Below are 10,123 nucleotides of genomic sequence, written 5' to 3' on the forward strand. Positions count from 1 at the left end.
AGTGGGCAGTAAGGATGGAGGATATGCTAATCTGTTAGTCCATCCCTCCAACATAGTTATCTCCACAACTGCTGTCCAACTTTATATCCAAAGGAGAGGATTCCTAATGTATTCGGTGATCCCTTGATTGTTCCCTTAGTGCCTCCATCAAGCCAAAACATTTATTAGTTTAACTTAATATCTTTAAAGATGTAAAAGATTTACTCTTTTTATTAAGGACACTCCATGAGCTTTCCTTTAAGCCCCATTTCCACCAAGCAGTGCGGTACGGTTCAGTTCAGTATGCATTTTTCCCGTTTCAACTGTGAAAAGTTGTGGATGGTACCAATGCAACCATTCCTAACTGTCCCCATTTTTGGTCACCCCTCTGTTGGGGTACCTCGCACACAGATCTTGTACTGAGTGTTTAAAAATGTGAAGTGCATATATTCTAATTCTCACTTGGAGAAAAGAAGCATTGTAGGCCGTCATTCCTGTGAACTACATCAACACTAAACCCCTGAGGTTGCCTGAGAAGGACTAAATGCTATTTTTAAATATCCCATGGAGAGAGACTCACTGCAGCCTTTTCTATTTTGTTCTGAAAATGTCAGCACGCAACCCCGTTCTGTGGACAATGAATGAGGTGCAGACTTCCCTCTGTGTCACTGGTGATGAAGAAATACAGTAAGTGCTGGATGGAGCAGTGAATGACAAGAATCCCGCCCACATTTAGGAGTACTGTTTGCAGTGGAAACACTTAACGGACCTAGGGTCTAGGTACCATGTCCGAAGGGTTACTTTTGGTTCCAAAGGTACCATACTGAAAGTGTTTGGTGGAAACGGGGCTTTAGTGCCAACACTGGTTGAAATGTAAAAGTTGTATACAAAATATCGATATTGAAAACATAGCGGAGAGACTAAATTTTCGAAGGTTGTTGATGGTCTCCAGAGGATAATTCCCTGACTGTGATAAACCCCACAACTTAGGCCAGTAACAGGCACATTAACAAGAAATTGGCTAAGCACTTTAATGCTCCCAGATGAAAAACATCTAGCAGTAAGGCTTTTTTTTTTTTTTTTTTCTTTTAAATGTCAGGAGCTGAAAAGACTATGTGGAGAATCATCCAATACCGGCGCCCTTGCCTTGTGATGAACCAACAAATTACTACCTGCCATTTCCATCAGCTCTGCCCTCTCTTCTTTAGAATAATTGATCAATTAATAAATGATGTGCCTTGATTCACTAAACATATTACAGCCACAGCAATCTGGTTTTTGCCTGGGTCATAATAACACAGTAACACCTTACAATTTCTTATTCTTATTTATTGGGCCTCATTCACCAACTGTTCTTCCCCATGGTGCTCATCTTTGTCCTCAGTCCTGACAGCTGTGCATAAAGTTTGCCGTTTGCTGGTCAGGTGGTTGATTAACACACATTTTTAACATCCCATGCTTTTTTGTGTGATTTTATATCCACTCCTACTAAATATGACAGCTTGTTTCCTCTTCTTCTTCTCCCTCAGTTCCTGTGTGTGCATGGCCCTGCAGTCTCATGCCCTTTTATGGGGATTTGTGGGCATTTACCTATGCTAATAAGGATTAACTGGCATGCACTGTCAACTTTTGAGGACAATGGGATTCATCATTATAAGAATAGAGGTGCGAACAGTTCTGGGGTTTAAGAACACGTCATGAATCTGACAGACTTTTCATAGGGACCTTTCTTGAGAACAAATAAAACAAATTTAAAAAAAAACGGAAGATATTGGTGAATGAGGCCCATTGTCTCCTCACTGGGTAAAAAACAATTTTGTGCTGCCCTTCTTACTGACCTCTCAAACTCATTTGATACTGGTGATCATAAAAACCTCCTCCGCAAACTACAGTCTATAGGTCGAGATGAGGCCATGCTTAACTTATCTGTAACTTAACTTACAGAGAAAACTCAGAATGTTATTGATGATAATACTCACTCAGGTCATCTTACCATCAGAAATGGGTTGTCACAGGGGTCTATCCTTATGTCCATTGTTGTTTACATTAAACATAAATAACATAATTCTTTCTCATCAATACTTCATTGGCCATTTTTTTGTTGATGATACCATATAATATGCTCCAGGCTCCACCCCAGCCCAGGCTGGAGAATAGTTTTAAATGCAGAAAAGACTGAGTACATGGTATTCTCTACCTCCACCAGTAACTCTGACCTTCCTGTCATTTAAAAGTTTAAGTGGCACCCATATTACTCTTGCTACTCTTATTGCTTACTTCAGAATCTGGCTTGATAGTAGACTATCATTCAAGATTCATATTCAACATTTGACCCAAACAATAAAAATCAAACCAGGCCTCTATCTCTAGTATAGAATTAAAGGATGTATGTCTTTTTCCAACTGTAAAACCACTGTGCAGTCAACTCTCATGTCTGTCCTTGAGTCAAACTTGATTCTTTCAACCTCCAGGAGATTTTAAAGCTTTATTATCTGATGTTTTTTTTATGATTCTTGTAACGTTTCCTTGTAATTGTTTTAGTTGTTGATATTGTTATATTTCAAAATACTTTCAAAGCACATTCAGGTAGTGAATACTGAAAAATAAAAGATGAAATCTAAAAGATTACACCTATACTATCAGTGATTTTAATCCCTACATTCCTTCCCAGCTCATCGTAAATCTGTTTTAAGCACCACAGAGCTGATTGAACTTAATGTGACTTGTCTTCAAAATAAACAATAATAAACAGAATAATAAAGAGCTTCAATTAAATTAAGATAATACCAACTTCTGCCCTCCAACAGGTGATTCAGAGTCCCCCCATTTAAATACAACAGGCTGAAAATTTGGTTTATACACCAGTCTATCCTGTTGCTAAACCAAAATCAGTGTGCTGCTTATTGAGATCTGAATCTGAGGATATTATGTGATATGTTCCATGGTCATGACTGTTTGGTGTGCTTTTTATGGGAATGTGCTGTTTGTTAAATTGTATGTCTGTCTGTGAACTTCTTGAGTGGAGCTGTCTAAGGATGCAAAATGAATTTCAATGTGAACTGACAATGAAGTTGTATGCTATGGTATCCTAATAAATGTATTAAAAAAAACAAGCCACTGATGCAGATTTTTTTCTTCAGGTCTATGTCACACTGATTGACAGAGTTGAGTTGAACTTTATCACCTTGTTCGTCCCTCCTTGACGTTGAACCAGGAAAATATGTAGATTATGCCCACCACCATGTCAAAGACAATCTCCTCCCACTTGCTGATGCAGAAGTCTGTCTCACAGTGGACAATCCAGAAGGTCATGATGCACCAGTGCAGGACGATGAAGATGCCAAAGTAGAGTTGAAACACAGAGGCAAACAGGGCAAAGGTGATGACCCTTGCAGCGATCGTGAAGAAGTGCCAGCAGAACTGGATGATGACAGCCAAGTAGCTAATTGGCTTCTTGTCATCGCGAGACTCTCGCAGGGCCTTCTGGTAGGAGGCCAGGGCCCAGGCTAGAGAGACAAGGGAGGCTGCTGCTGTCATACCTGCAAAAGCACGCAAACAGAGACACAATGGGTTTGATTCCAGTGCCACATCATGGGAACAAACACTACAAGCAGGGGTAAACTATTAGCCTAGAGCATTTTCTTTGATTAGATTACATTCATTCATTCATTTTCAGTAACCGCTTATCCTGTTAGGGGTCGCGGGGGAGCTAGAGTCTATCCCAGCTGACGTTGTGCGAGAGGTGGAGTACACCCTGGACAGGTCGCCAGATCATCAAAGGACACACACATAGAGACAGACAGCTGTTCATGCTCACATTCATACCTACGGGCAATTCAGAGTCAAACTCCGCACATAACGGCTCCCCTACCTCAGGGCTTGAACCAGGGACCTTGTTGCTGTGCCATCTCTGATTAGATCACAGAGCCAAGAAATACCATGTGCATACAGTAGTGCAAGTAAAATTTGAGCGGTGCACATAATTCTCAGCTCTACCTGCACCCGTGCATGTAATTTGATACAGAAAATATGGTGTTGTAGGGCTGGCAAAGCATTAACCATGACTCGCAAATGACACTTTTCCAACACTCTCACAGAAACTATAAGTGATGCATAGGTCAGGGTTTTCGTAAGCCTGCACCAGCCCGACCCGTTATGAAAGTCAGTCTGCCCCGTGCAACCCACAAACATGTATGTTATTCAGTAACCCGAAACTGTCCTGCAAACTGGGGTTGAAAGTTTCGAATGACCATCGCTGATAAAGACCTACTTACTGTTGGCTACATTGTATGTCACTTTCAGTAATTTCCACAATATAACGTGTGTTTTCTGTTCATAAAGTACAAACACAGGAAGACAGCAAGTAGCCTACTCACCCATCTTTTAAGTGGTTTCATGCTTGTTGTGTTAGGTATACAGAGGGAAATATTTTTACTGGGCATTATGACAGATTTAAATATGTCAGACTTCTGCAGATGGAAAGCCTGAGCACAGTGAAGCTGATGATAAAGCTGCTTGTTGTGTGAGAGAGACAGAGAGAGAGGAAGATAGGGTGGAAGTAGGACAATTGCACAATGTTTCTGTAGGTTGTTAATATCTCACCAAGAAAACTGCTTTGTCACTTAACGACCCACCTGCCTGACACCCACAGTATTTTCTAACAAGCTTACCTGAGCCACCCCACCTGCGGAGCATCAAGTATCACATGTCCATTTTCTCACCCAATGAAAAACAAATTCATGTCGCAATAACGTTGTTGCACGAAAAGGGGACACTGATAGTGCACAGACAGACAAGACAGAGCAGCATAGTTCAACAGCAGCTCCGTAAAACACTGTTTTTAAGTTGGATATTGAGCTGGCTTATTTATGCTTTATGTTAGATACATATGTGGGCATGGACATAGCCTTCTTTCCCCAGCCTCTAAGGGCCTAATGAGACCTGAGCTTAACTGCACTCTTCTGGACAGAGACCTCAGATGTTGTGCCTGGAATCTGCTGGAGCCACTCTCCCAGTTTAGGGGTCACAGCCCCAAGTGCCCCGATTACCATTGGCACCACTGTTGCCTTTACTTCCCACATCTTTTCTAGCTCCTCTTTCAGCCCTTGGTATTTTCCGAGCTTCTCGTGTTCCTTCTTCCTGATGTTGCTGTCGTTCAGGATTGCTACATCTATCACCATTGCTTTCTTCCGTTGGTTGTCCATCAACATAATGTCCGGTTGGTTAGCCATCACCAGCTTGTCAGTCTGGATCTGGAAGTCCTAAGGTCAGGATGGAGGACACCAGATTCTTTTGGACTTCCAGATCCAGACTGACAGCCCGTACTCAGAGCAGATGTTCCTGTACACTATGCCAGCCATTTGGTTACGGTGTTCCATGTGCACTGTTAATTCCTTCATCTTACACCCTGCTATTATGTGCTGAACTGTCTCAGGAGCATCTTTGCACAGCCTGCACCTGGGGTCTTGTCTGGTGTGGTAGACCCCTGCTTCTGTTGAGCTTGTACTAAGTGCCTGTTCCTGTGCTGCCATGATTAGTGCTTCTGCACTGTCTTTCAGTCCAGCCTTTTCCAGCCACTAGGGAGCCACAGGATTTCTTGATGTCGGCCACTTCTTCAATCTGTTGGTGGTACATGCTGTGCAGGGGCATGATGGTTTATCCTCCTCTTCTGCACTCTTGGGTTTCTGCTGCTTGATGTATTAACTTAGCAGCTCATCTTTGGGAGCCATCTTCCTGATGTTTTCCTGGATCTTGATTGTTTCATTGTGGACAGTGGCTCTGACGCTCACCAGTCCTCAGCCCCCCTCACTACGCTTAGTGTAACAGTCTCAGGGTGCTGAACTTGGGATGAAACCCTGCATGCATTGTGAGAAGCTTCCTTGTTATGATATCAGTGGCCTCTGTCTCCTCCTTCGGCCTGCTTATTATACCAGCGGGGCATATATATTTATATACACACATACATATTTTATAATTGCACCGCCACTATTTGACCAGGGAAGTCATGGAGGTGTTTTGTAATTTCTCATTTACATATCAGATAGCTGTCAGTAGCATCATGAGCGGGCTGTGTGCTGAGGAAGAGGGAAGGGCAGGCAGCCAGAAAAGACCACAAGCCGGTAAGAAACCCTTCTGCTGCTGTGGAGGAGGACGGAGGACTGGGTGCTGAGGTAGAGGGAAGAAAGAAGTGGCGCTGACTTGGAGAAGAGCAGGCAGGAGGTGTTTGTGGGTTTTTAAATGAAAAGACTGATCTTTTCGTATTGCCACTCTGTGCACAGGCCCATTTGGCTTGCCTTGACAACTTGACTTGTTGAAATATTGTCTGATATTGATAGGTTTTATTTTCTGTTTACTGATTACTGTTACTGTCCATTGAGGGAGGGGTTCTGAATTAATATTGCCATGGCATAGTGCGAAGGGAGGGAAGGGCCTACAAAAAATCCGCAGGCCCAGGGCCTAAAGTAATATTAGGGCACCTATGGGTGGAAGTGGAAGTGAGAAAGTGAGAAATTGTGCAAAATTAAATTAACTCCTCTAAATATAAAACATCCTTAAAAAAATTCTTAAAACAAGGTATTAAAAGTATGCCAGTTAGGCTTTAGGTTAAGGGTTTGAGTAAGGCCTGTAGTTGTGACAGTTAAGGTTAGGGTTGACGACTAGGGAGTGCATTACATCAGAGACAGTCCTCACAAGTATAGAAAGACAAGTGTGTTTTTGTGTGTGCTTGTGAGTAAGTGTGTTACCTTGCACAGCCTGGAGCTTGTGTGTCTGTATAATGATACACAGCTGCAACACCAGTTGTGGAGCACTCTCCAGAAAGGTGGCCAGTAGATGCAGCATGCTCACATCTGCAAACTCATAGACCATCCTCCAGTAGTAACGCCAGCGCTCCGTCTCAGCACTCTGACGACTTCTAACGCCCAGGTAGATGGTATGAAAATACCTGGAGGAAATGGAGAAAAGAATGCCATGCTTCAGCATCAACCAGACAGGACAAAACATTACATGTAACAGTGCATCAAGAAGGAGGAAGGCACAACACACCAAACATTTCTCTACTGATTTTTTCTCACCATTTTGTTTTTGATTACCTGAGCAAACATAATCAGGTATTCTGATCAGGTTGGTCACCACAGCTTAGCAAATGTTTTCCCCACTTAAACAGCTTTCTACTTGTATCCATATATAAAACACAGTTGGTTCAGTGCAGAGTTACATCGGAGGTTGTAAGCAAATGCTGGCATAAACACAGTAAATCACTGGAACTGTAACAGTCAGGTTGCACAAAAACTCCTGGTTGTGATGTGGCTATAGTACAGCAGGCCTGAGAGCTCAACACACTGCAAATTAAGAAAACACATGCAAATAAACAGAACGCAAGTACATTAGGAAAACAATTTCACCAATTTGACTACACATGCAGCATTTAGAAAAAAAAGATCCAAATAGAAAAAACACTACCAAATACAGAAATGAGCTTCAGGAAATGGTTTCCAGGAGACGTTAAAAAGTGATGTACATGGCTGGGACACGCTTCCTGTTGCCATAGTTTTGATTTAGGATTTTACTGAAGTCGACTATCCGTAAGTGGTTTTGAAAAATAAGCTAAAATGTAATGTTGCATGTTTTTGGGTATTGTTTTAACATTGTGATTGAAACATTCATGCAGATATCTGCTGTTAACCTAGTGTTTGCCTGGCCATTCAAATAATCAGATGAAATACATACAATTAATTTTAAAATATACTGTAAGTTATGTGAATAGCATCGCTGCTTTAAAGTTCCCCTCCAGTCATATTTTAAAGTACGTAAAAAAATCTCTATCTGTTATGATTAATATTTTTTCAATGTGCTCTTCCCACATGAGAAGGGAAACAAATCTCAGTATAGACAAGGTCAGACATTTTAGGGAACATAATTTTTGAGTGGAGGGGGATTTTAAGGAATAACTTACTGCATGTATGGGTTTAGTGAGCTTGTGGTGGTGCGAGAGAGTGATGGTGCTCAGAGCAGACAGGTGTTGGAGATCGGGGGAGAGAAAAAATTAACAGTGAAGCTGTCAAGTCGTAGTGAGTGTAGAGTGTGGGTTTCACCTTGTCTGTTAATAAACACTGCTAAAATGACCCAAGTAAAGTTCCTGTGTCTTCCTTCCCAGCTCCTGAGGAAAGTGAAGGGGGTTAGCCCCGAAGTCAGCACAAAACTTCGGCCCTGGCTAACACAGGCTAACGCTATGTTAGCTGGCTTTAACTAGTTAACTAGTTTATCCCGCAGTGCTGGTCCTGGTTATTCCATGCCCGGCCTTTGATCCAGGCTTCTTACCCAACTTAAGTTTGACAATAGGGTGAGATCACTACATTCTTGTCACATATCGATGTTTGGTCATGGACTTTCCACATCCAGATATGACGTGACAGGACATTCTGGGACGCCATGTCAGCCTCAGCCTGTGAACATGTATTGTCTGTATTTTTTAGAATACACTTCCATTTTCACAGGAAATGTACAGTTTGCATACAGTCTCTTTCAAAATAAATGCACTACATCAGTACAACACTGCAAACTATGTTTTTTTTTCCCTTCAACAACCAATGCACGTGGTTAGGTTTTGCCAACACATACAAGTGGTTGGGTTTAGGCAACAAAAGCACGTGGCTGGGTTTAGAAAAACAGAACAGGATTTGGCTTTACAATTATATGGGAAGTGAACAATAGCCTCCTGGGTGAAAGTGGGAGGTTGTAGGATCCATTCACCACCCCTCCCACCTGCCCTACTCAGACTTTCGCCCCCTTATCTTTTGTTGCTGTTTCATTGGGTTTCCCCTGGATGCTGCCGGGCACCATTACACAATAACGGCAACCAGCCACATATCATACTAGAGTGAAAGGAGGGCTTTTTTTTGTCTGCATCTGATGATGGAAGTCACTGCCCAAGCAAAGGTATTCAACTACTTTGGAGTGAGACCGGGTTGCTTTAGCTCTCAACTCAACCTTATTTAACCTTAAACCTATTTTAAGTTAACAACTGGAGGAAACAGTGAGAGCAGATTTCAAACTGACACACAAAACCTGCATATTTACCAAACTTAGTGATTTCTTGGATCTCTCTAATCCTGATTTGTAGATGAAGCACGGCTGGAATTTTGCTTTTTGTCTAGAACACATTTTAAAAGTGGCCAAGTGCATTTAAAGAGGAGGAAAATATCATCTATATGGCTCATTGCCTGAGCCGCACACATACTGCAGCTACTGGCAATCCAGCTCCAACTGTACATCTCCAGACCTCAGGCAAGAGCTCATTTAATGAAGTGAATTCATTATTACTTTTCAGTCTGTCTGTGGCCTACATTTTTATGTGTCTCTCTCTGTCACTCTCTCATTCATTTCCATTCTCTCTCTTCCTCTTTCTCTGGAATATCACCAACACATGGCAGTCATTTAGCAGCAGGCTAATAGGCCGTGAAATGAAGTTCCATTATCAATAAAGAATTTGAAAATTAAATCAATTCAATTCAATTTTATTTATAAAGCCCAATATCACAAATCACAATTTGCCTCACAGGGCTTTACAGCATACGACATCCCTCTGTCCTTATGACCCTCGCAGCGGATAAGGAAAAACTCCCCAAAAAAACCCCTTTAACGGGGAAAAAAAACGGTAGAAACCTCAGGAAGAGCAACTGAGGAGGGATCCCTCTTCCAGGACGGACAGACGTGCAATAGATGTCGTACAGAACAGATCAGCGTACTAAATTAACAGTAATCCGCATGACACAATGAGACAGAGAGAGAGAGAGAGAGAGACAGAGAGAGAGACAGAGAGAGAGATGCAGGTAATAACAGTAGCTTACAACATCGTCGTATGTGTATAATAACAGTAGAAGTATGACTAATGACTAATGACGGCAGCAGCAGCAGGAGGCATCTGATGTTAAATTCAGACAAAACTGAAGTTATTGTTCTTGGCCCCAAACAACTCAGAGACTCTTTATCTGATGACATAGTTTCTCTAGATGGCATTGCTCTGGCCTCTAGCACTACCGTAAGAAACCTCGGAGTAATATTTGATCAAGATTTGTCTTTTAATTCTCATTTAAAACAAACCTCACGGACTGCATTTTTTCATCTGCGTAATATTGCGAAAATT

General features: G+C 41.9%; 1 protein-coding gene across 1 annotated transcript in view; it reads right to left on the minus strand.

The window, feature by feature from the left end:
* The window catches only part of xkr4 (XK related 4), a 57,014-nt gene that overhangs the window by 13,097 nt on the left and 33,794 nt on the right, over positions 1–10,123 (minus strand). Inside the window, exons 2-3 of the mRNA XM_050074802.1 lie at positions 6,723–6,922; positions 3,164–3,518 (exon numbers count right to left, since the gene is read on the minus strand). Coding sequence (XP_049930759.1) covers positions 3,164–3,518; positions 6,723–6,922 — 555 coding nt within the window. The remainder of the gene's footprint in view (positions 1–3,163; positions 3,519–6,722; positions 6,923–10,123) is intronic.

This window comes from Epinephelus moara, chromosome 21, assembly GCF_006386435.1.
Source record: "Epinephelus moara isolate mb chromosome 21, YSFRI_EMoa_1.0, whole genome shotgun sequence".
NCBI classification, from domain to species: Eukaryota; Metazoa; Chordata; class Actinopteri; order Perciformes; family Serranidae; genus Epinephelus; species Epinephelus moara.